Source organism: Branchiostoma lanceolatum, chromosome 4 (genome assembly GCF_035083965.1).
Source record: "Branchiostoma lanceolatum isolate klBraLanc5 chromosome 4, klBraLanc5.hap2, whole genome shotgun sequence".
Classification (NCBI taxonomy): Eukaryota; Metazoa; Chordata; class Leptocardii; order Amphioxiformes; family Branchiostomatidae; genus Branchiostoma; species Branchiostoma lanceolatum.
Genome location: NC_089725.1, coordinates 12,952,308 through 12,978,233, shown reverse-complemented (window position 1 = coordinate 12,978,233; position 25,926 = coordinate 12,952,308). Strand labels below are relative to the sequence as shown.

Genomic DNA, 25,926 nt, shown 5'->3' with positions numbered 1-25,926 from the left:
AGACATACAAAATTTTGAAAGTATTAAAGAAAGAGTAGTACCCACTTGTACACGTGGGTGGGGTTCCACTCCACTGTTGATTCCCCTGACAGGTCAAGACCGCACTTCCGAAGATCTCGTACCCGGGATCACATGTGAAGGTCATCTGATTGCCATAGAAAGTGCCACCTGACATCGTGCCGTGGCTGGGGGCTTGTAGCTGGGTGCATTCTTGCTCTATAAGGATACATAAGATCAAAGGTTAAAGTCAATCACCCTTTGGGATGCACAGCACTGAGCTGCTACCTCACCAGCCAATCAGCACCAAGGACAGGGACAGCACTGGCCGTAATGAAGAAAGCCAATAAGTTCTATGGGGAAACCTTGCATTGAGTTATTGCCATGCAATCAGCACCAACGACAGAGATGGTAACAACTGCACTAGAGCAGGCCAATCAACATATGAGACAAATTCCACAAAGCTGTTGACAACCAATCAGCACCAAGGGCAGGGGAGAATTGATGGAATTAACTTACTTTGACAGTATGGCTGTGTTCCACTCCACTGCTGGTCACTCTGACAGGTCCTTATTTGGTCACCGACCAGGTCGAACCCAACATTGCAGGTGAATGTTACCGTGTCTCCATACAGGTTGGAACCATTAACTTTCCCGTTCAGAGGGGGGTCAAGAGTCGAGCATTGCTTTCCTAGCATCAGAAAGAAACGATATAGAGGCGTTATCACAGTTAGCTACAGAATACCATGATGTGCCCAGCACTTCATATTATCCTCTGCAATCTTGCCTCATTCCTGAACAAAATTAGTCTTATTACATCTTGTTACTCAGCTGTAATTAGAAAAGGGTTGAATGTACCAAAAATAAAGGAATAAAGGAATCAGTTCTTGTCAGCAGATCAATTTTATCCTGTCATGTTCAGTATTGTTCACATTCATCGTAAGTTGTTGTACTATTTGATGCCATGGAATGTTAGAGCAAGCTACGACAATGATCTAAGCGAGCCTTTTTCATTACAAGACAGCTGAATTTTGCAGGACATATTGCATGACTATTCTAAGAATGCACTCAGTTTGCAATCGTGCGACAATTGTAAAATGAATGTGATTGAGCTCTAAGAAATAAATCCATATTTACTGTTGCATCTTGGCTGAGTGCCACTCCATGTCTGGTCAGACTGACATATCTGGATGGGAGCTCCATGCAGTTCATACCCAGAGTCACAGGTGTATGCCACTGTATCACCTAGATACAACCCTCCAGTCACTGAGCCGTGGGCAGGGTCTGACACGTCTGGGCACTTCAGGCCTAGAACAAACGTGGAAATATCAAATCATTTACTGTAAATTCATTGTTTTTTGAGGGGACTTAATTTTGCAATAGGATCGTACTAGATAGGTTCCTGCAGTGGAACAATCCTGTAGAAGTGACACAATGGAAATATGCAAATAAACATTTCAAAGTTTACACTATCCAATTTTTACCTTGATGCTCTAAGAGACTTTCATTCACCCACCTGAAATGTTTATGCTTCTTATTAAAGAAATTGAACATGCAATCATTATGGCTAACATCGTTGCTTAATTTTTTTGCGTCAACACTGATTTCTAAAAATGCATGTCAATATCCTCCTTTGAAAAAAATTGTAGAATTCTGAATTCCAACTTACGGTCACAAACTGGCTGGATTCCAGACCATGTCCCGTCTGCTTGGCAGGTCCGAGAGGAGCTTCCGTTGAGATCATAACCAGAGTTGCACACAAATGTGACCTGGTCGCCAAACACATGACCTCCACTCATCTGTCCATCGGCTATGGGACTCAACAGCGGACAATGGATCCCTAATGTGTATAATGTAAGTGTATAATATAAGGGAATGAAGAAAGCTAACCAATGATTCAAACACAATTTTTGATATCAGAAAAAATTGGGATAAGGCAAAATGGTAAATTTGATTATCCAAATCAACCATCAAAAACATCAGTATATAATGTAGTGATAACATATAAAACTGAATAGATGTTCTTCACGGTATATTTTCTAGTAATTTTGACTGTCCATTTCCTCATGTGAATCAGATTCTTATATCATGATTTGTAATAGAATCATTATCAGAATGACTGGTTAAGTGACTTGCGGACACAAAATTCAGAGGTCAAGGGTTCAATTCCTGACATTCCTGGCTAGACATTAATCCATTGGAGAAGGCACCTAACACAACTTTTCTCACTCCACCCAGCTGAAAAAATGAGTACCTGACTCCAGTTCAGGGGAGAAACAGCTGTGGAAGGAGAGGGATGGGCTCCACCTTCAAATACCATGCCCAGGACACATGTTGATAACAGCCCATTGCCCCCATGGCCTGAAAAACGCTATGGGACTATACTTGCCATCGGGATTACCAGAAGACCCAGGTAACAAGTTCTATTCAAATCCTTGGAATTCAAACTTAAGATGCCATGAAGTTGAAGGTAAGTGTGCACTCACGTTCACACGTCGGTTGAGTTACACTCCACTGTTGGTTTTCCTGACAGGTCAAGACTGCACTTCCGGTGATCTCGTACCCGGAACTACATGTGAAGGTCATCTGATCACCGTAGAAGTTCCCGCCAGACATGAAACCGTTACTTGGAGTTGACAGTGTGGGGCACTCTTTTCCTGTATAGGATATCATAAAAAGACAAAGTCAAGTGAAAGCCAAACGGTATCATAGGTAGATTTATCTTTAATATATTTCTGCTATATCTCATTGACAGAAATTCAAACTAATGTAACATTGTTGGCAATCAGGATCTGTCAGTGAGGAAAAAGGTCAAGTCAGTTGAACGAATGCAGACCTTACGTACAGTATATCAAACAACCTTTCATGAACTAATGTTTCTCTCTATCTACATTTCTAGGAAAAATTCATAGTATATAATACACAATTACGTTGACAAGAAGGCTGAATTCCGGTCCATGTGCCGGTAACTGCATTGCACTCTCGCACCATGTCACCACCAACCAGTTCATATCCATCATTGCAGGAGAAGACTGCCACATCATTGTAGTGGTTTTGACCATAAACCTGGCCATTGATAGGTGTATCAAGCTGAGGACATTCATTCTCTGCAAAAGAGAAAAATGATGTGTTTAAAACAACTTTATAAGGCAAAACCCTCTGTACAATTTTACCTCTGCATCTGCGAAGTCTCAATGGATGTCACTAAAACATTTTTGCATTTTTGTGTAAGACACTGATTCCAAAATTTAAGTGCATGTGATACAAACGTGTGATATCTATTTACCTGTACAGGAAGGCTGAAGACCACTCCACAAGCCATCGGCTTGACAAGTTCGGTCGGTGTCTCCCGCTGTCAGAGCGTACCCTGGTAAACAGTCAAAGTGCACGGTATCGCTGTACTCAAAGCCCATCCCCGTCATGTGTGCATTGTTTGGCGCACTCAGAAAGGCACACTGGACCTCTGAAGTGAACAGAAGATGTGAAAGTCAGAATATGTTTTACTGCAATGTGTAATAACTATTTATCAAGATGTTTATCGTTTGAAAACATGTTAATAGCATATTGCAGCTAATGTTAAACAAAATGTGTTCTTTGTGTTCATAGAATGTGGTGTGCTTCTTTGCTGATAGAAAATGACCTCAAAATTAACCAATATCATGACAAATTCAAATGACTTCAGAAAAAAGGATTTCACATCCTAAAACCTAGTTCAGCACCAAGGACAGGGTCTGTCAATGAGAGATCTAGAATAGATCATGCTAATGTTTTTTAAGGCAAGAGCATCATAGCTCTGGACAAGTATAGAATATTCTCTCATGGCATTTAGACTGCATGCAATTAAGATAAATATCAAGAGGTATATGTACCAACTGATTTTTAAGCTATACGTGTGCAGCGATATTACCATTTCAGGTATTTTTTTTCAATTCAGACTGAAAAGGATTTACTCAATATCCACTTAGCAGAAAGGTGATCCAGAATATGTAACAGAGCTCCGGCTACCTTACATTATGTGACACAGCCATTTTTGTTACTTTCAACACAATTTTCATGTCGATTATGTACAATGCCGGTTGATGGCGACCAATGGGGGCAAAGCAGAAGGGCGGGGGCCAAACATTGGGGAAGAGGAATGAGGGGGGGGCAAAGCAGATTTTTTTTGCATGGGAGGTAAGTGGTAAGGTGGGGGCAAAAAGTGGAAGGAGTTTGTTGCGGGCAAATATGTAATACTAAATCAGTTAATGAATTTATTAAATCATGCATACTTTGACAAGTTGGTAGAGTGCCAGTCCACTGCTGGTTGTCCTGACATGTCTGGGTGGGGTTTCCGATCAGGTCGTAGCCGACATTGCAGCTGTAGGTGACAACGTTTCCGTAGTTTTTTCCACCTGCCACTGTGCCGTGATCTGGAGCCAGTAGTGGCTGGCAAGTCTTCACTATATAGGGAGAAAATATTGGGTGATGCATTTTGGAATAGAACATTATGGTATTTGAAGTGTAAATATTTGAATTTTAGCAAGAAAAACTATCAACAGCAACAATTTTGATTACAATATTGACAAGCAGATGGAAATGTATTTTTCTGAGGAAAAAAAACAGATACACATTTCTGATACATGTTCTACTAAAAAATTGACAACTATTGCTATTTGCTAACATTATAAGTGAATGATAGTGAATAAGGAAAGTCAACTGCAAAGCTTTTTTGGTGACACCTCAGGGGTGGAGCCTTTTCTCTCAACCTTCTCCCTGCTGCCTAACCCCATAACCAGTACAAATTTGGAGCCAAATGGCTATCTTAGTAGGCTGACGGTTAAATGCCATGTAAATCAATGGCAAGTTGACTTAAGTATTGACTAAGAAACTCAACTGGAAAGGGTTTTTATTGGTAACACCTCAGGTATGGAGCCTTTTCTCTTAATGTAAATTAGTAACAATAAGGACTTACATGTACACTGGGGAGCCTGACTGGTCCAGGCACCTGTACTGAGGCATGTGCTGGTGCTGACACCACTCAGGAGGTATCCAACATCACAGGTGTAGGTGGCTGTGTTACCGAAAAGGTTCCCCTCAGTCACAACACCATTTAGTGGAGACTGCAAAGCAGGGCACTGGACTCCTGATACAAGAGAAAATATGGTCACTCAAAATGATATTCACAGTGTCAATGCCAATGAGAACTACAATTCATTATAGCTGATGAGCACTAAGAGGTTTTAAATCAACACATGTCTTTAAGTCACTAATTTTTGTAAGACTTCTAAAAGTATGGAAAAAGTTACTGGTTCAGTACTATAGTGTAATAGTAGTGACCCAGTCAGAACCTCATCCATTTGCAATTGCAATCATTACTTACAGACCAAAAAAAGCTTTTTAAACTCAAAAGTACAAGTGAAGTCTGTCTCTTGACAATGATATGAGTTCATTCACTGGATGTTTTCCTAAAGAAATTAAGCACATAACTTGTATTTTTGCCCATATCATGTGGCTACTTTTCATACGAACTACCGGTATTAGAAAACTCACGAGTGCAAGTTGGTGCTGCATCACTCCACGTCTGATCAGCATGACAAGTCAGGGTGCTGCTTCCTACTAACTGATAACCGGCGCTGCAGTGGAACTGTAGCTGGTCCAGGTACTCATTCCCGCCCATTATGTGTCCATTGGCCAGGGTGCTGAAGAGCTGACACTGTGTCTCTGTGAACGCATGATGAGGAACATAATCATTGTTTAAAGATAGAAATAGTCATTGATTTGATGAGACTAATCATGAAGACAAGAAGCAGTGGGTTGTGTATCAGCTGCTAGTCTCAAAATATAGCCTTTTGAGGAAGGAATGTAGAACAGAACTACAGTAAAACCAGTTGGCCAACAACCTGGTGCAGCCAACTGTTTCCGGTCATAAGCCACATACAAACAGTCCCACCTAATTTTACATAAGTTAAGACCCTCTTGTGTGAAGCAACCATCCCCAGTAACCAACCACTTTCCTTTAGTTTAACTGGAGTGGTTTTTGAGACCAAGTTTGACTGTACATACAAAGAGCAAGCCCCAAACCTAATACAATGTCTAATTCCCTTATGATTAGTGGTCTTTCTAAAGCGGTGCAAGATTTGCACCAAAACCCTCTTGTAGTAGACTTATAATGCTTGTCCCAAATGTTAGTATGGCTGATTTGACCTGTCATATTGTTCTGCACATAATGTTATGCAACATGGCAAATGGACTCATGAAACATCACGGGAGGAAAATCAAACTAAGATTTGAGGCTCACTTGTGCAGATTGGTTGTTTTCCCGACCAGACCAGAGTTGATTGACAGGTTCTGTTGGACGAACCGGTGACCTCGTACCCGGGGTCACAGGCAAAGGTCACGGTGTCACCCACAAAGTTGGTGCCGCTGACTGTTCCGTGTAGAGGGGCGTCCAGGATAGCACACTCCATTTCTAGATACAGAGTTGGCAATAGGTTTAGTGTTAGAACTGGGTGAACATAAGAAGTCAGAAGCACAAAAATAACTTTAACATAGAACTTATTGTTATTGTGGTACCAAATTATGTCCATCGTGTAGAAAGCCTTTTTATAGTGAAATCTGGATGCGTGAAAGATCATCTTTTAATGCTTTAATCACTGCTTATTCATTAATCTTATAACTTAATTAGCGTTAATTAATCAAGTTGTGTTTAGCAAAATGATAAGAACCAAATGTTCTTGGGCCAAAATAGGTATTATATCAAAAGAAAAAGATATCAGTTTATGTATCTTTGCCATCAGTAAATATTGTTACAGTAACAGTTTAGTGCATTTAAGATTCCGGGGATTAAATTTTGTGGTAGGGAGAAAATGGAGTGTTTTCGGTGGATTTAAGTTCCCAGTTGAAACAAGGGGGTAAGCAAGCAGAAGACAGAACAAGCATTTTCACTGTGGCTTCAAGTTCGTGGAAAAGGTCCCTTTAAAAAACTGTGATCGTTAAACCACCGTGAACATGTCAACATTTACAGTATGTGTACATACTCAGACAGGATGGTGCTGTCCCACTCCAGTGCTGGTTGTCCTGACATGTCTGCGACGGAACCCCGACAAGGTCATAGCCCGGGTCGCAGGTGTAGTTGGCTACGTCTCCGTAGTTGTTCCCGCCTACCACGCTACCGTGAGTGGGGGCTGTCAGCGGTGGGCAGGTTTTGACTAATGAAGAGAAACAAGAGTTTGTAACAATGCTGACAGCGATAGTACAGTATAATCACTACTGAATACTTAATGCAGCCAATGTTGTTTTTTTCCAACAATCACCAACCATACATCTGAACAAACATAGGAAATACTCTTAATGCATCAGGCTATATCTAATGACAGAAAATTATCCAAAAGTAACCATGAAGATACATTCAATGTGACTTAAAAGAGTGTATCATGTGCTACAAGCCAGTTCAGCACCAAGGACAGAGTATGTTGGTGGGAGACCAACATTACAGTCTGAGAATAGATCATGCTACATTTAAAAATGCCAACAAAGAAATGCAAAACTGCATTAGGGCATTGAGACCTTGTGTTTGAAAATTCTATCATGTCTTTTTCTATTATTCAAGACTTTAGGGTAAGTGTCACAAGTTATAACTTGTATCAAAAAAAATGTGTGAAAATGTAAAATAGACTGGTAAAACCTGAGTGTGTCTTACTTTACAATGTAAAAGAAAGAATGGACTATGGTACAAAATAACATTATGAACTGATATATTATGTTCTCTTTGGGCATTTTCTGTGGGAAAAAAATGTAGACATTCAACATGGCAAGAGAGACAATTCTTCCTCACACCATCAACACATCCACAGCAGATTTGTGACTTACGTGTACACTGAGGTGGCTGTGAGCTCCAGGTACCAGTACTGAGGCAGTCACTGGTGCTGTCCCCAAACAGAAGGTAACCAATGTCACATGTGTAGGTGTTTGTGTCCCCATAGGAGCTACCGCCGCTGACTTGGCCATTCTGTGGAGGCTGCAGGGGTGGACACTGAATGGCTGATAGAGAAAAGAAAACATTTAACATCACGGTCACATGTAGCTCAATGCATTTGTAAGAAATGTTCAAGTATATACAATGAAAAATAAAGCTGTCACCCCTTATCTAACTTGAAATAGTCAAAATTTTTGGAATGGATCATGCAAAAGCATTCTACCAATAACTTCCATTAACATCAATCCGCCGGGTTACATAAATCAGAAACTTTACAAAACAGTGTGTTTGAGATATCTCTAGTGCAGCACACACACACACACACACACACACACACACACACACACACACACACACACACACACACACACACACACACACACACAGACACCAGTTATGCACAGTTAAGATATACAGGAGTGCATTATACGGGGATGTTGGGTTGAACATATGGACGTTTCTTTTAGGGTGGCCGAATTATGTACCCTGGTGGAATGTCAAAACTTAGTAGATGTTACCTATACCTCAAATCTACCACTGTTTGACATATTTTTCTACATGTATATCATTTAAGGATGTAACAATCAGTAGCGAGTTTCAAACTCACGATCGCAGGTTGGCGGAGTCCCGTCCCACGTCTGATCTTCCTGGCACGTCAGCGTGCTGCTACCAACCAGTTGATGACCGGGACTACAGGAGAACTGTAGCTGGTCACCGAACTCTATGTCTCCCACCATGTAGCCATTCGCTGGTGCACTCACAGAAGGGCATTTGATCTCTGTTGAAAAAAAAGGCAAATATTCTATCTGATCATAATGCCCACCTTTCTGATGTTGGTGTCAATCAATCAATTAACCTTTCGATGATATGCAATACTGTATATGTAGAAATGTGGCAACCGTTTCACCGCAAACTTAAAACCATCGCAAACATTTTTGTCCAGTATTGTAGCAGTATGTGCCTATAGCGCTATCGCAAACTTAAACCACCGCAAACACTCCATTGTTGCCTTAGCACGAAATAAAAACCATGCGAACTTAAATGCATTTTACAGTATGTAGTGATATCAATAAATACATGATTTACCCATATCTAAATGACACTTGGAGGATTAAGAAAAACAACGTACAGAAAGGAAATATTCCCTCTTAGCTCATTTACAGGTAAGACAAACTACCATAAGCTGTAATTATTATTATCATAACAGTTGTTGACACCTTTTTTTTACCAGCTCTCAGAACTCACAGTTGCTATATTACAATGACAATGTAATTTGCATAGATGTCAATCATGATGAAGTATAATGGGTATGCCTACTTGTACAAGTCGGTTGTGTTCCAGTCCACGTCTGTGTTGTTTGACAGGTCCGTGAGGGAGAACCGATGGTAATCTCGTACCCAGTGTGACAGGAGAAGGTGACAGTATCACCCACATAGCTGGTCCCACTGACGACGGACCCGTGCATGGGCGCATCCAGGGTTGCACATTCCATTCCTTCAAAATAGATTAGAAATAAGAAAAAATATCATATGTTAAACATATGAAACATTCAGTCAGGCTTGATAATGCTCCAGTACCTGGGTTGCAATTGAATGGACATGATGGCAATCTTTTCATTGATAAAGGTAGGGTCATTTAAAGTTGGAATTAAGTCATGTCTCTGATTAACTTACTGATCCAAAGTTTGATAATGAAAATTGTATAATAACAATCATAATTTCAAATCAAGGTAGCTTACGAGAATATGAGAGCTTCATTATCTTTTTGTAATGCCTCTTTTTGTGATGTTGCCAAGTATATATCATATAATTCAAGACAGCTAGGGTTTCTTATTGACAGCTCACAGCCAATCATACAATATGCTAGATAAATCAATCAGCTGCAACAGGTCCAAAAAGGTACAAATAACATTCAAGGTCTGATGCAGTTTTGTCATTATGTATTACAAACATAACACATGGAAATGTCCCAAAAGAGGCTGTTTTGTTGATTACTGGTTGACAAATTGGTCTAAATGCAGAAGTGAGTGACTACGTACTAATACAGTATGGTGGAGAGCCTGTCCAATGCTCGTTGTCCTGACATGTCTGGGTGGGACTCCCGACCATTTCATAGCCTGGATCGCAGTCATAGGTGGCCACGTCCCCGTAGGTGTTCCCGCCAGACACCGACCCGTGGTTCGGAGCCACAAGGGGCTGACAGTTCTTTACTGGTGAAGGAAATGGTGCAATCAAACATGATATAACTTCTAAATGAGTATTTCTTTTTCAGGCTTTGTGTGATATGAAAGCCAAACCATTGTATTAACATTATATACTTACATGTATTGTTCTAACATGACTATCACACATGCTAGATATACTCTTGAACTCCAAAAGAAGCCTATATATTATCTATGTTCGTACAATTAACATTATTCAGAAGGATTAAAGTTTGTTCTAACATAGAATCTATATTTTTGAAAAGAAAGCCACAATCATGTTCTAAACAATTGGGTCCTCAGTTATCCTGAAAAAGATTCAGGAGGACAAAATATTTGGTGAGCCCACTCTTGTTGCATTGTAACAATTAGAATAGGGTCAAACCATGCTTAACAACAGAACTTATCATATACATAGATCAATTACATCGTGTTTCATCCTTTTTCTAAGAGAGCTCATGGGATTCATATTAACAAGAAATTGTCATGGTCAAGTATTTGGTGACTCTATCTTGTTGTTTTGTGACAATTTAGTTATAATGCCTTCTGCATAACAGAACTACATCGATCAGTCCAAATCTTTTTTATTCTTTTGCTGAGAGACAAAGCTCATGAGATTCTTAACAAGAAGTTGCCATGTGTTGCTCACTTGTGCATGAAGGAGTTGCGGCGCTCCAGGTGGCGCTACTTTGACAGGTGGTGGTGGGTTGACCGACCAGGAGGAACCCAGGGTTACAACCACAGGTCGCCGTGGAACCAAACACAGTTCCGCCCGTTACAGCACCATTGGTCAGTTGTAGAGAGGGACACTGACTCGCTGGTAGAATGAAAGAAGTACATATCACATTTTATAACACATGAAATTCAGTAAGGATGTAACTTGGTGGTGTAACATGTCTGAATAATGTAAACTTTCATAAGTCCTTCTGGTACCCCAAGACCGCCGCATAAAAAATAAAAAAGATGAATCTAAAGAGATCTACTAAATAAATACTGCATTTCAGTAAATCCCTGGGTAAGCACAATTTGGATATCTAGGTGTTCAAGATATTTTGAGAAGGTTTCAATAAGCACCATTTATTTTGATGTCTTAGGGTACTTGGCGGAATTATGAGAGCTAACATTACAGTTACTATTGTTTGTTTCACATGTTATGAGTTTGTTTCACATGTTATATTACATACATGGATCCCTAACATACAGAGTAAAATGTGATGTTATTTTCAAATTCAAAATCACATTTTTATGACAGTTGCAAAGATTTGAAACACACAGTGAAAACAATCAAAAGAAATGGAGGAAATAACTGTTAAACAGTAACTTACGGCTACAGTTCGGCACCGGTCCACTCCACGTCTGGTCAGCCTGGCAGGTGAGGGTGGTGCTGCCTACCAGCTGGTAACCACTGTTACAGCTGAACTGCACCTGGTTCTGGTACCGGTTGTTTCCTGTCATGACCCCGTTGGCTGGAGCACTCAGTACCGGGCACCTTACCCCTGTGTGGATACAACTTCAACAGTTAATGTGATCATGATCACTGTAGGCTTTCACAAGAACAAAAGTATGATAGACAGATCATCTTAAGATGCATGTATCAGGCTATTATATTATCAAATTACACAAAATGAGTGCAGAAAAGACATTTTGCATTCAATCATTATATAGGATTTGTTATTAGAACCATAGTTCAGCACCAAGGACAGGGTATACCAGGAATATCTTTGCAGGAACTGACTTTTTAACAATTCTGACTTTCACAGAATACGCTTCGGCTAATGATGAACATACAATCCTCCCTTCTGCTTGGTTATATTCTTCCAAAGAAACCAGTGAATAGTATTACAGTGAATTTATTCCAAATTTATAGCTCCTTGCATAGCACTGATAAATGTCAATCAGTATTTTCATGACAAGAGTTTGCAACTTTTTACAGTCAGTTGTTAACCTCAGTGACAACAGTGCATGCACAATTTAGTGCCAAATAGTGACATTGTCACCTATCATTTATGAAGACATAGTTTTCTGACAAACAGTAGTGATGTGATGTGAACTTGTTAGTTAATGCTATGTCTTTAGGGATGACCTTCACAGTGCATTCGCATGATTTTATGGATGTTACTTACTTCTGCACCTCGGTTGTGTTCCCGACCATGTCCCGTCTGACTGACAGAGTCGATCCGTGGAGCCAACGATCTCGAACCCAGGGTCGCAGGAGAACGTAACAGTGTCCCCGACAAGGTTCAAGGAGCTACTGACTGTTCCGTGGTTAGGTGAAGCCAGGCTGGGACACTGAAGCTCTAAACAAGTTTGAAAAAAAAAGGATGCAACTAATTCAAGTAATCCTTGATTCATATTATGAGGCCTCGTGAAATAAGGTTTCCTCAGATTCATTTCCGGTTTTCATAGGAGGATGAAATTTTTTTAGGTCGCATGTCTATTTCTATTCCTGAACTCTAAATCGTGTGTCTTTCGCTAGGGTGGTGGTGAGCAATAGTATGCATTTTCCTTCCTATGCAACTTAGTACCGGGTCCAAGACAACTTTCCTGTCTTGCCAATGTTTTACACCATCTTCCACATCGTGCCTGTCACTGTACAATATTCATATAACGTTAACTGCAGATACACACCAAGACAAACAAACAAACGCAGAGACTGAAAACAAAACCTCAGTTTTCACGGAGGTTGTAACTGCCAGTAAGATTTGCTGCTTTGGGAAATCTAAGAAGAATAAGTGGAAGTTACTTTGACAAGTTGGTGGAGTTCCAGACCACTGCTGGTTGCTCTGACATGTCTGTGTAGAGGCTCCACTCAGGGTGTAGCCAGGGTCACATGTGTAGGTGATCACACCCCCGTAGATAGTGGTACCTGCCACTGAGCCATGTGCAGGATGGGAGGGCATGGAACAGTCCATCGCTGGAAAGGGAAGACAGAAAAGACGATGTGTAAAGACGCTTACAAAGCTTCCTTGATACACAGAGTATACTTTGTACAGAGAAATTGTATGCAAAGGTTAGGCGTGACAGGTCGTTCGGTGTGATATAACCAGCTGCTGCCGCGCCGCGTGCCTACGAAGCTGGTGTGCTTGCTTTGTATGCAGTAGCTATAGGTTACAGTTTTGATTCCCTGATGAAGTCATACCAAAGACTTGTATGGAATGAGTATGTAAGTTGAACACACATTGTGTGGCCCAAGGCCTAAGGAAAGAGAGATAGGCACTGCCCTATACACTATATGGTGTGGGAAGGACATTGAAAGTTACAATAACATCATTTTCTAGACATGAGTGAACTCACCGGTACACTGCGGTGCCTGGTCACTCCACACACCAGTACTGAGGCATGTACTGACACTGGGACCATTCAGGAGGTACCCGACATCACAGGTGTAGCTGATCATGTCACCATACTGCTGGATGTTCCCTGTCACATGGCCATTCAATGGGGCTTGGGGAGGGGGGCAATGTATCTCTGTGTGGGAAAAGTACACAACATGCAAAAATAGTCATTTTGGTTGGTTGTTTATTTATTTGATTACTCATTTGTGGAAGGATTGATACTACTGGTGACTATCACCTTTTTCAAGATATCAATCCAGAAATTGGTCTGTCAAAGGTTTGATCAACTCACAGCAGGATGGACCCCTACTCTCATCAATAAGTGTGGTGGGTTCTTTCATATGCTTGAGGTGTGGCTGAATCCTTAAACATTGGACCACCGGCTTTTATGTTATTTTATTCTGTCATTCCATCACAAGATTTTTTTGGTCCTTCTCCAAAGTCTTCAATATGGCTCTGCCCTTAGGGTGTTGCCAAAAAGCAAGACCATATGTAGAGTCTACAACCACATAGTTACTCAAACTGAAAGAGCTGGTATTACAAATATACACTAATCCCGGAGTTTTTGTCTTTAAAGCTTTAAAGTCAAGTTAAACATAAACTCACTGTCACAGGTTGGTTCTGGTCCATCCCAGGTCCCATCGGCCTGGCAAGTTATAGTGCTGCCCCCTATCAGTTGATAGCCCGCATTGCAGGAGAACTGCAGCGTGTTGCCATATCGATTGCCACCAGACACCTGTCCGTTGAGAGGAGCGTTCACGGTAGGACACTGGACCTCTGTTCATCAGTACATTGTTATCACCATGACTTAAAGATAATAATTTTTCTTTAAAAGATCCAACAAAGTTAGATTGCCTAAATTCCAATTGTACTTTACAGATAGAAAAAGATGTAGCATTTTCACTAAATACAACTTTAGAAAAGAAAACAACGATGGTGACTTACTGGTACAAGTTGGCCGTGTCCCAGACCAGTCCAAAGTTGATTGACAGGTTCTTGTGACGGACCCTGTTAGCGTGAAGCCGGTGTCACAGGAGAAGGTGACCGTGTCTCCCACGTTGTTGCCCCCACTGATGCTTCCATGATTAGGTGCGCTAAGAGCTGAACACTGTTGCGGTTGGTTCGCTGTAAGGAAATAAACAATTTCGTTTTTATAAGCTAAGCATGAAATGTTATTAATGTTATATCATGTTTAATCATGCAAATGTATTCATTTTACAGTTTCACACAATATCCCTTGAAATGATCCTATTAACAGCAAGTATTACCTGTTGCAGTTTTCTTTGATAAAGGCCTAGGTTAGAGAAACTTCTTAAGTCAGAAAAATCTTATATCAATGATATGAAATACATAACATACATAGAGTTTCCCGACTACCAAAAGCTATCTCTAAGGGCTAACCCTAAGTAAATGAATAAATGAATAGATATAACATACATTTTGCATTTATTATGTAACATTACTCTATAGAATGTGTTTGATACTTACCATGACAGGTAGGCTGTGAGCCACTCCATTGGCCGTCGGCTTGACATACCCTGTCGGCTGTACCGACCAAGGTGTACCCTGACGGACAGGTAAAGTGTACGGTCGTACCGAACACGTGGGTCGGCCCCGTCACACTGCCCTGGGATATGGGATCCGGGTTTGCCAGTACGGTGCACTGGGTCTGAACCTGGGAGTGAATTACTGAAAACAAGAAACCACACAACAGTTACTCACGCCAAATGATATTTCTCAAGCAACTGGATAAAACTTTGAAACAGTCAGACGTTTAAGACAGCATCGTATTTCGTCAGTTACTGTAGTCAATAAATATTAGCCTCTACCACTGATTTTCGACATACAGTGTAGATCCTCTCTTATCTTTTGGACAATAAAACTCCATCTTGCATAGATTGATATACTACTGAATCGTCTTGCAAAAAGGAGGTAAGCGTTTTGTTTTGGGCTTGGGTGTGCATCGCCCCCAGCAAGCTTACAGCGCCTTTTGCAACTGCATGGGCGTTTATGTTTGAAACTTTGGAAGAGAATAGCTAAAGAAAGGGCAAACGGATTCTCATAATGTTGGCATATATAATACAATCAGCTAAGGTTACTAAGAGATTCACATGATTAGATGCAAACTATAACTTATTTTGCATGATTGATAGGGAAATTTTGAAGAGATTGGTCACTGTTTATGCATACTAACGTTGTTAGCCGTTACCATGCAATTCGATGAAAACGCCATACCATGATTTGACTGGCAGACGAAATGGTGACCATGACCGCAGTCGTGCTCCTCCCACTTCGGTCCACTCTGCTTCAGCAGGGCGCAGTCTTTATTGTCATCCTTGTTGCCTGAACCTGATCCTGAGTTTGAACCCGAACCGGACCTTCCTCCTGCGTGGTGGTTTCTCGCTCTTCTGGCCCAGTTGCTGAAGCCTGCAGCGCTGAGAATCGACCCGTCCTCCCATTGCCAACGGTCTTCAACACTCTGTTCATTCAGTCCGATCCAACAGTCACCGCCACACAGCTGGTTGATGAAATCGTTGGAGGCAGCATCCTTCGGCATGGCTAAGAACCCGCCGTCTGCGGCACAAACCTGTCTGGCCTGGTTGTAGCTCTTGTTTCGGCTGTAGGCTTTGTAGCAGATCCCGTTGAAACTGGTGTAGCCCGATATAGCGCAGGTAGTAGTTGACGACTTTTGTTCTCTGCTACCTATCGATGAAAGAACAGTGGAGTGTTGTTGTATCATTCTTGATTTTGCAACATCAAAACATATTATGGTTTCAGGACTATAACACGGTTGTTATAATGTTTAGAGTTAGAAGAGTTAGCTTAAGGTTGAAACTGAATTACGCTGAAGTATAAAAAGTACACAAAACAACTATAGCAAGGGTGACATGGTTATCTAATGTGGTCCTCATCTAATGAGCCCTTTTGGAAATATTTTCAAACTGAAATAGAGTACCGAGACTTTGTACCTCCGTCATTCTTTCAGCAGCAATTAACGTTTTAAACTTAGCATTTATTTCAAAGCAATCGACAAGTATAAACTGTTGAGATACCTGGTGTAAAGGCAAAGGAACTGCCCCAGTGTCCAAAACTGAAGAAAAAAAGATGGACAGCACGTTTATGTTCAGAGAAAATTCAGACTAGCATGTCGTTAGCAAGATGAATTTAGTCCTTACAAAGTCATATTTGTAGCAAATGTTGATGTACATGTACCCCTCTATGTCACTTACTCCCTTGATTGGATGCCGTTCTGCCAGGATCCATGGTACGAGCTCTGTCCGGGCCATCTGTGCACAGTCACCTGTCCGCCAGCAGACGTGATCCTTCCGTCATGGATAGCAGCAAAGCAAATACTCGAATCCTGCCAAAGAGTAGCATTATTCGTCAGTACCTCCTGTTGCCCAAAAAAATGCATTACCTGTACAGTTTATACTGAGCAATATCTGAATTGTTGAGAACTATGAGAAACTGCAGTATCCGTTTAAATATGTATGTAGCTTCCAGTATCCTGAAGTATAGTACTCACGACCGTGTAGACACCAGACCCCCAGACACAACCAGTGCACCCAGAACACCCAACAGGACAACTGACGCTGTAAAATGGAGGGAAAGTTGTGTCTAATAGTTGAGGAATCTTACAAAATGACTTGAGAGAAACAATCAAAGGTATGAGAAAACATAATGCATCAATCAAAACGACAACTTTGTTGTAGGTATACAATCTTATTAGACAAGGACGTGAGACGGTATAGACTTCCTGGTATCTTTGATCGATTTGCTGACGTCACGTTATGCCATACGTCCCACCTGACGAGGGTTGTGACAGAGACAGCAAAAGATTCCGTGATTTTCTTTCTCTTTTTGTAGAATACGTCAAGAACATATTGGATTCAAAATCATGTGTTATGCGTCTTACGTGAAGGTTTGGCCGTTGAAGTTGGTGGAGTCAGTACCACAGTTCACGGTATGGACCGGGCCTTGGTTTACCACAGAGGTGTCGCACTGCAGTGAGTTCCAGGTGCCGGCAGAGGGAGCTGTTACACTACTGATGGTTCCATGAGCTGGAGGTGACAGCCTCTGGCACTGAACAACTGTAACAGAATATTACCGATATATTGTTGTGGTGTATCATTGAGTTGTGAATCAAAGGAGGTAACTTAGATTTCGAGAACGATTTTACCTTACATATTGAATGGCCCACCAACATGAATGTTATCTCAATTTATTGTGATTTGTCAAAAGCTTTTTTGAAATCAACCTAAAAGTTCCTCCGAATACCTCTTTAGTTTGGATCTCATGTTTGCTGAAGTGTTGAAGTCTTTGGTTGGTGGTAATAAAGTGTATTAGACCTACATGTATATATCAGACTAAAAAATCAAGGACATCACATGCTACTTAGATCGTAATTGATGCTTAGTTTTTGTTTCGTAGGTTATACATTATATGCTTTTCTACGTACACGTGTTGCCTGGTGTGTTATGTTTCGGTCATGACATCTAAGCGTGTATTGTGTCGTTGAAACTCTGATACATCTACATCGTCAAAACAAGAAATAATCAGCCGAATGTGTGTAAATTTCTGCTTCGATTACTTTGTCACTATTAATATCTTGAGTATTTGACGATCTAGTACGTACTTGTACAAGTCGGTGGTTGCGCACTCCACGTGCCCTGCTGTGTACATCTGATGGAGGAGGGGCCGGTTAGAGTGTAGCCGGGTAAACACGAGAACGTCATGGTGGAACCCGTGGACATGGACCCGTACATCTCACCATGCGGCACCACCGGTAGGGCAGGACAGGAACCCCCTACGGGAACACAAAATAGATACATGTAGAAGTCAAACTTAAGGATGATGAACTTCGTTCTGTCATGCTTCGCAGGGACTTAGAGAAACTGGTGTCATCTCACAGAGTATGAACTGAACTGAGAAGTCAAACATCCTATCAAAATGTTTAATCCATGTTTAAGTCTGGATATATGACCAACTGTTGCGCCGCGGGCCTGCGAAGCTGGTGTGTTACGCCGAAGGTCGATTATAGTGGCTAACGCTATAGTATATATAGAGATAACGTTAGATACAGAGATGCTATAGTCAGGATGATCTAGCGTTTCTTTGCTCAAGCGCAGTCGTTTGTGCTTGAAGAAGTATTAGATGATTATGGACGGCATAGCTTCATCAAAGCAAGGACCTACTTGTAGATGGATATGGAAGAGGCAAGGTCCTACTTTATCGTAACTGTATGTCTCAATGTGTAAAGTGCGGGTGGTCGAGAAGTCGGATATACTTGTATACACAGCACAACACAAAGGATTTTCAAACTTCAATTTGGCCTTCAAGTACGCGATTTCTTTGTGCAGATGAATATTACTAGTAACTTGAACGCATTAGGACAACGCATCAATGGTGAAACGTATTCACTACGATTATTGCGTGACAAGGCACCAGACACTTACTCTGACATATAGGCCTGGTGTTGGACCAGGTGCCGGACGACTCGCACGTGGCAGAGCTGCTCCCCAACAGCGTGTAGCCGGGGTCACAGGTAAAGTACAGGACATTGCCGCCTGTCGCGTCCGGAGAGCTGATCTGACCGTTGGAGGGAGCGTCCAGGGGTGGACACATCAGAGCTGATGGGAGAACAGGTTAAATTCCTTGTGACTTTTATGGTTATTTTAGGTCAAAATATCTAGCATTATAACCACAACCATTTTTGAACGACGGCATTGCTTTCTCAGTGTGAATTTCTCTCTAATGAACTTCCAACTACAAAAGTATTCAAGAAACTACAACACAACTGCAAAAGTATTCACGAAACTGCAACACAGTTGCAAAGTATTCAAGATTTGAAACCGTATACGTACTTGTTTGACAACAGGATCCGTAGAAGCCACTCGGGCAGGTACAGGAGACGCCGTTCCACTGTCCGCCGTTCTGGCACACCGAGCCCGGGCACAGTTCCGTCTTCTGCGTGTCCCCGGTGCAATCCGCGCCGCCGTTCTGCGCAGGCCTGCACCTGTACCTGGTGAAGGTCCTCGTGCCTCCACAGGTGTTACCACAGTTGGAGGAGAACAGAGACCAGGAGGACCATCGGCAGTCGACGGGCGGCCGGGGGCTGCTACGGCGCCGGCGACGTCTGCGGCCACCACTGCCGTCAACTTCTCCGATCAACAACAGTGTCAGGACCGCCGCTGTGAGCAGGAGAATCAGTCTCCCTCGCATCTGTGGATGAAGAAATGTATGTGTTGGTTTTAAAAGATCTAGAATTTTGCAGCTAAGATATCTTTTATTCTGTTGGGACCCGTGTAACTTTCCACGCCCAACTTTTCTTTACAGTGTCGTGAAAGATATGTTTATCCTAAGACCACTTAAGCCTATAACATTAGTATCATGGTACGTTGATGAAGGTTAGACATCCAGGTAATGGTATCATGATATTTGCTGGAAAACTTGTCTGGGTTTCTTTTTTTTTCTTCTTCGTTTTGGTTCTCAAATCTTCAAACCAATAATTATGAGAGAACTCACATGACACAACAACTTAACAAGAGTCTTAGGACCCAAAATCTCCATGAAACTTTGTTTTTTTATTAAACCAGTTCCCCCCATTCTATATCGCTCAATGGTATGACCCACACTGGCCGGGCAAGGGGAGAAGTGGCTATAAATAGCTACTGACCAACCTACCTGCATATCAAATAACATGAAAATCTGTCACTCCTTTCTTCAGTTATTCTCCTTGCAAAATATTTACAAACACGCCATTGCAGTTCCAGTGACACATACCAGGGGGCCCAAAATCGACCTTGACCTTTCTCCTCCCAACACCTACCCACATACCAAATATCATTTCAATCCATCCACACGTTCTTCAGTTATGCTGATTTTAAGCGTCCGGTGACACATACATACACACACGGTGACACAAACATACACACACGCGCACACACACGCAAACACACTAACTTTGCATGATTTGCACTTCAGTGTGTACATCTCTGTCCAACCTACCTGCGTACCAAATAACATGAAAATCTGTTGTTCCTCTCTTCAGTTATACCCCTTCAGAACATTTTTACAAATAGGCCATTGCAGTTCCAGGGACACAAACCAGGGGGCCCAAAATCGACCTTGACCATTCTCCTCCCAGCGCATACCCACATACCAAATATCATTACAATCCATCTACACGTTCTACAGTTATGCTGACTTTAAGCATCCGACGACACCCATGCAAACGATTTACCTCCATACTTATGCAAATTCGGTCTCATTTGCATAGTTTGCACTTAAGTGTGTACAACTTGGTCTAACCTACCTGTGTACCAAAGAACATGACGATCTGTCGATCCACTCTTCAGTTCTTCTACATTGAAGATTTTAACAAATACGCCATTGCAGTTCCAGTCACACATGCCAGGGGGCCAAAAATCGACCTTGACCTTCCTCCTCCTAACACCCACCCACATACCAAAAATCATTACGATCCATGTACAGGTTCTACAGTTATGGTGACTTTAAGCGTCCGGTGACACATACATACACACAAACACCAAACGCAAGCAAAACAGTATCTCCATGAAAAAGCCTTTTTTCATGGAGATAACAACTGGTACCGCTTTACCTGTTATGTGTACAAATTTAAACGGTACAACATAGTGCAACACTGACTTGAGAAATGGTAGGGGAGATAAGCGATTTGGGCGTCTTTCAGTTTGTAATCGACTAACTTTGTATGGATTACGTGAAAGCTTTGACCACCGATGTTGTAACATTGCATAAGTCCTTGACTTACGTGGAAAACAAATCTCTACTAAGTTGACGAAACACTTTACGATTAATTCACTTGTAATCAATTACGACTTAATAAGGTGGCACCATATCTATGTAAGTCAACATTGCCGCCGACTTTGTGTGGAATTTTATGTGGTCTTTGATATCAGGGCTAATGTACATATATAAAGTACATACGCAAATATGTCATTTATTAGCGGTCACATTAATCCAGGTTTGACTTGATTTGCAAAACGGCCCTCGACAAAATTGTGTTGCGGAAATCATTGTGTCATGTTGAAATGACTGAGAACTGTTCCGATACAGCTATATAGTATTCACGGCTCACCTCTACTCCTATTGCCCTTTTCTCTCGATTGTAACAAAACATCACGATTTTTGGATCAGTGTTCCCCCATTCAAGTCTCTAAAAATGTCTCTATATGAACCTTGATCTTATGATTGGAAGATGATACACGATGCGACATAACACACAAAACGTGAAACACAAATCGTTCTTTGTCAATCAAATTCGTTGAGCGATCTGTAAAGTATTCGGTTGCGTAGCCCCATGTGAAAAAGGGTCGTTAACTGCAACCTTATCAAAAGTGGGTAGTTACTGTAGTATTGTAGTTACCATAATGCCTAACACGTACCCTGGTAATAATGACGCCAGAGATTACAGTGGGCCGAACTGTTTAATCATCTTGAGGGCGCCACACAATGAACCTGTCAGTAAAGGGCTTGAACCTATATTTGTTTTGTTTTTCAACGTCAATGGCAGACTCAAATGTGCGTCATTACATAGGTGCACATGGCTTTATGTGTTTATTGAAGGTTTACTCGGAAAATATCCGCCCTCTCAGTGTTGGAATGCTGCTTTTCTGGGAGTCTGACAAGACATGGTTGCCCTAAAAAAACTGCTGTGCATATTTTAGTTTTCATAAAGCAAGTGTCTGAATTTTTCTGGTTTTTCAATTATCTGCCACGTAAAAGTGTCTATTTTCCTTATGGCATGACTTTTATGTCATGTGGCCTTTGGATATTTAAGTATGGAACTAGAGTTCCACGACCTCATACCTTCGCCGACTGATGTTAGCCTTTTCGAGTGAATGCTTATCACTCAGTATGTAAATAAGGTCCTCGATTGCATGAATTTCAAGTGATCCTTTTCTCTACACAAAACACAGCATTAAAGTAAAATCTTAGAAAAGAGGGCCATTGTAGCATTTCCTCATATATTATTAAATGAGGCCATCATGATTTATGTCTGATAACGTCCACATTTGATTATCTCCCAAACGCCACAAGAATGAAATCCCATCATTTACCACTCTGGAATTATAGTATTTTGTCATAAATTATGCAAATTAGGTAGTCGTTTGCATAATTGATATCTATCAATATTCCTCTCTTTCTCGTTACATGTCACGTGTTTGACTACAATAGAATGCAAGGGTTTGTATACTTTTTCACATCACAGATCCTGATTTGCATGATTCTTATACGATCATGTAAATCATCACTCAAACTATGTACATCCCTACAAATCATGACGATCCGTCATCACCTTCTTGAGTTACTAGTATTCTCTTTCAAAGTTTAAAACAAACCCATACCTAAACCTACACGAGTTCTCCCAAGAGTTATAAAAATAATCACTGTAAGAATATTTTTGCTTAATTGGTATCATAACTTTTATCTTTACTACAGAAAATAAGGCAATTTGTTGGCAATGTATTTGCTTCAATTATGCCCATATTTTCATAGTCGACATATCAATCAGTTTTTATCAAACCTATACCTTCCAACAGGGAGAGCGTTAGATCGTAAGCCCGTGTGACCTCCCTGACCCCAAAACAGAGCCCTGCACCAGGCAAGTAAAGTATCACATGTGTCCTCCAGGGACGTCTCACAGGGAGCCTGCTCCGGTAAACTAGGTCACCTGTCAGTGCAATTTAACCTGAATAAATAGACTTAAAAATAGCAAATTGAAAGGGAATTGTAGACATTTCCTTATAAATTATGTTAATGAGACCTTGTCATGCATAATTTTTGTCTGATATTGTTCACCTTTACTTAGCTTCCTAATGATACAAGAATGAAATTCCAATCATTTACTATTGTGGTATTTTCAATTAGTATTTTCTCATTAATTATGCAACATTGGTAGCTATTAGCATTATTGGTATCTATCGATACCTCTCTCTTTTTCAGCTATATATGTCACACGTTTGAGAGTCCTATTTTGAAAGGCAGCAGATTTATAAACTTTCCTTGCTAATTATGCAAATTAGCTCCTAATTTGCATAATGAATATTCAATTATGTAAATCATTAATCGAGCTATCTACATACCATAAATCAAGACGATCCGTTGACCATAAGTCTAGTTATTCATGTCCAAAGGTCAAAACAAATAAATTAAAAACACCCGCTGCAGCTCCAAACAAGCCGCTAGAGAGCCCAAACGTGCACAACTTACTTCATGTGGCATGGACTATCTACCACACAAAAATCATGATCGTAGCACTTGCAGAAAATTCGACTTCAAACTTTGAAGCTACACTGCAGTACCCAAAGTACCCGCTAGGAGGCCCATCATCGAACTTGACCTTCCCCTTTAATAAATCTACCTATTCGCTAAATATCATGCACAACCATCAACAGCTTCTCGAGTTATCCTGTCATCAAACAAACACGCATACATAAACAGCCCACTGCAGTACCGCAGGAAAATGCCAGGTGACCCATTTTTGAACTTGAGCTTCGTTTTCACAATCTCTACGTACCCACCAAAAATCATGCAGATCCATCATCATCAATACGTCGAGTTATGTTGACTACATACAAACACACTAACAAAAAAAGTCCACTGGAGCACTTTAGGAAAACGCAAGGTTAATCATTTTCAAACTTGACCTTCGTTTCCACAACCGCCACTTACCTACCAAAAATCAGCAAGATCCGTCAAAGTTCTCTCGACTTATGATCTCGACATACATACGGACCCACTTTACAGCTGGCGTAACCGATAACATAACCTTACTGCGAATGCATACATTCCCGGCGAAGGTAATTAATTTAACTAATCTGCCATCGTCAAATAGTATGATTATCTTGTCGATAGTGAACTTAAACTATGATATCTAAATGGCGAGTAACCAAAAACGCGATGACAAAAGATTCTTTAATTCGGACGCCGTCTTCGTGCCAGCTAAAGCATGCCATACTGAAGTCATCTTGATTTTAGAGACCTGCTTCGTGGTTAGCATAAAACGCAGTAACGAATGCTCTTCTGTCACATATCGGCTTCGCGGCAAGACAGAAATGCAATTACAAATGTACTGACATTCTTTCGCGAGCGCCTTGAAGAACCCGATAGGCTTCGACCTTACAAATGTCCCCATGTAGCTAATGACATTTAACCAAAAACATGAGCCACGTCTCACTTCGATAACCCTAGAGTATTGCTGACTGTCCAACACAATTCTTAGTTCAACCAATTACAGCATGGCAATTAACGGTTCAACCAATGACAGCTTGGCAATTAGCGTTTCGGCCAATGAAAGAGTAGCTGCGTGTCCCATCAAATATTTGCATTTTCATATGGTTTTATTTTTCGCTCTATATGTTTCGATGGAGGCTGGTGGGGCTATGGGATCGGTTTATTGTGACAATAAATATGTGTTACAAGAAACGAGGGATAAACACTCACCATGCGAGTGGTAACATTACCTATAACAATTAGCATAAAGGAGGGAAAGGTAAAGCTACTTTGAAGAAACAGTAATTCAAAAGTAAGTATTCGCAAATATCTAACTGTTTTGGGAGCGGCTACAATTTTGTATTCTGTACAAACCGCTACCATGTGGAGTTACTTCACTATGATCGTTTACCATGCATGGGCAATTTCAGGAAGGCTCATTGTCAATTAGCTAACTACCTGTAAGTTAAATAGAGTTATGACATGGAAGGCTGAAGTCGAGATCGTTCTAGTTTTGAGACGCGGGTCGACTGTTGCTCATTACGATGATAAGTACTATACTAAAACAAGGACTTGATTAAATATGACCCAGGACGACTCGTCACAAGTCGTGTCTCCTGTCCTCCCCAACTCTTCGACAAGCGCTAGCTCAAGCAGAAGATTCAAATTCCCAGGACACGGCTGTAGTAGTGATCGTGGCTTCGTGGACATGGCCTTACATTTATGCGCTGACTATGCAAGTTTCCGGGTAGGCGAAAGCATTGCGCTCTTCCAAGGCAATGTCGCGTTGTCTAGGCCAAATTTTCCATTCCCTCCATTGTATCTTTTATCATTCTCGAATAAGCAATGCAAAATCTTGCGTAGAAGCACACTCGTTTGTCGGTTTAAAAAAATGCTGTCTTGACAAAACCGGTCCAAAGAAACTTCGAAATGCCATTTATCAAAAGTTACAGTTTTCTCCGGACAACTTTCCTCCTAAGTACAACGTTTGTAACGCGTTATGAAGGCGTGATATTTGAATATTAAGGTAAGTACCTTACCTTGATTTCTCTCCGAGCTCGTGCGGTGCTTCCTCACACTTGGTCAAATCACTGTTCTTCCCCTTCTTTACACTTGGTCAAATAACTGGCCTTCCCCTTCTTATATAGGGTCACCGGTGTACATATGCGAGTCTAAAGTCTATAT

The 25,926-nt window shown here is 41.2% G+C and overlaps 2 protein-coding genes across 2 annotated transcripts in view; both read right to left on the bottom strand.

Annotated features, from left to right (window-relative positions):
* The window catches only part of LOC136434181 (sushi, von Willebrand factor type A, EGF and pentraxin domain-containing protein 1-like), a 30,461-nt gene extending 13,891 nt beyond the window's left edge, over positions 1 to 16,570 (bottom strand). Inside the window, exons 1-26 of the mRNA XM_066426947.1 lie at positions 16,539 to 16,570; positions 15,721 to 16,188; positions 14,974 to 15,174; positions 14,431 to 14,610; positions 14,092 to 14,262; positions 13,445 to 13,618; positions 12,894 to 13,064; positions 12,274 to 12,447; positions 11,476 to 11,646; positions 10,800 to 10,967; positions 9,989 to 10,159; positions 9,268 to 9,444; positions 8,558 to 8,728; positions 7,845 to 8,015; positions 7,013 to 7,183; positions 6,274 to 6,444; positions 5,526 to 5,696; positions 4,948 to 5,118; positions 4,265 to 4,435; positions 3,283 to 3,459; positions 2,927 to 3,103; positions 2,483 to 2,653; positions 1,666 to 1,836; positions 1,134 to 1,304; positions 517 to 687; positions 46 to 216 (exon numbers count right to left, since the gene is read on the bottom strand). Of these exons, the coding sequence (XP_066283044.1) occupies positions 46 to 216; positions 517 to 687; positions 1,134 to 1,304; positions 1,666 to 1,836; positions 2,483 to 2,653; positions 2,927 to 3,103; positions 3,283 to 3,459; positions 4,265 to 4,435; positions 4,948 to 5,118; positions 5,526 to 5,696; positions 6,274 to 6,444; positions 7,013 to 7,183; positions 7,845 to 8,015; positions 8,558 to 8,728; positions 9,268 to 9,444; positions 9,989 to 10,159; positions 10,800 to 10,967; positions 11,476 to 11,646; positions 12,274 to 12,447; positions 12,894 to 13,064; positions 13,445 to 13,618; positions 14,092 to 14,262; positions 14,431 to 14,610; positions 14,974 to 15,174; positions 15,721 to 16,042 (4,486 nt within the window). The 5' untranslated portion in view covers positions 16,043 to 16,188; positions 16,539 to 16,570. The remainder of the gene's footprint in view (positions 1 to 45; positions 217 to 516; positions 688 to 1,133; positions 1,305 to 1,665; positions 1,837 to 2,482; positions 2,654 to 2,926; positions 3,104 to 3,282; positions 3,460 to 4,264; positions 4,436 to 4,947; positions 5,119 to 5,525; positions 5,697 to 6,273; positions 6,445 to 7,012; positions 7,184 to 7,844; positions 8,016 to 8,557; positions 8,729 to 9,267; positions 9,445 to 9,988; positions 10,160 to 10,799; positions 10,968 to 11,475; positions 11,647 to 12,273; positions 12,448 to 12,893; positions 13,065 to 13,444; positions 13,619 to 14,091; positions 14,263 to 14,430; positions 14,611 to 14,973; positions 15,175 to 15,720; positions 16,189 to 16,538) is intronic.
* Positions 16,571 to 16,711: 141 nt separating this feature from the next.
* LOC136434180 (clotting factor C-like) lies at positions 16,712 to 25,871 on the bottom strand. Its single transcript, XM_066426946.1, has 7 exons — positions 25,782 to 25,871; positions 19,350 to 19,707; positions 18,942 to 19,115; positions 18,122 to 18,292; positions 17,402 to 17,576; positions 17,012 to 17,078; positions 16,712 to 16,846 (listed from the first exon to the last, which is right to left on the bottom strand). The coding sequence occupies exons 2-7, from the start codon at positions 19,705 to 19,707 to the stop codon at positions 16,712 to 16,714; spliced, it is 1,080 nt and encodes a 359-aa protein (XP_066283043.1). The 5' UTR covers positions 25,782 to 25,871.
* Between the last annotated feature and the right edge of the window lie 55 nt (positions 25,872 to 25,926).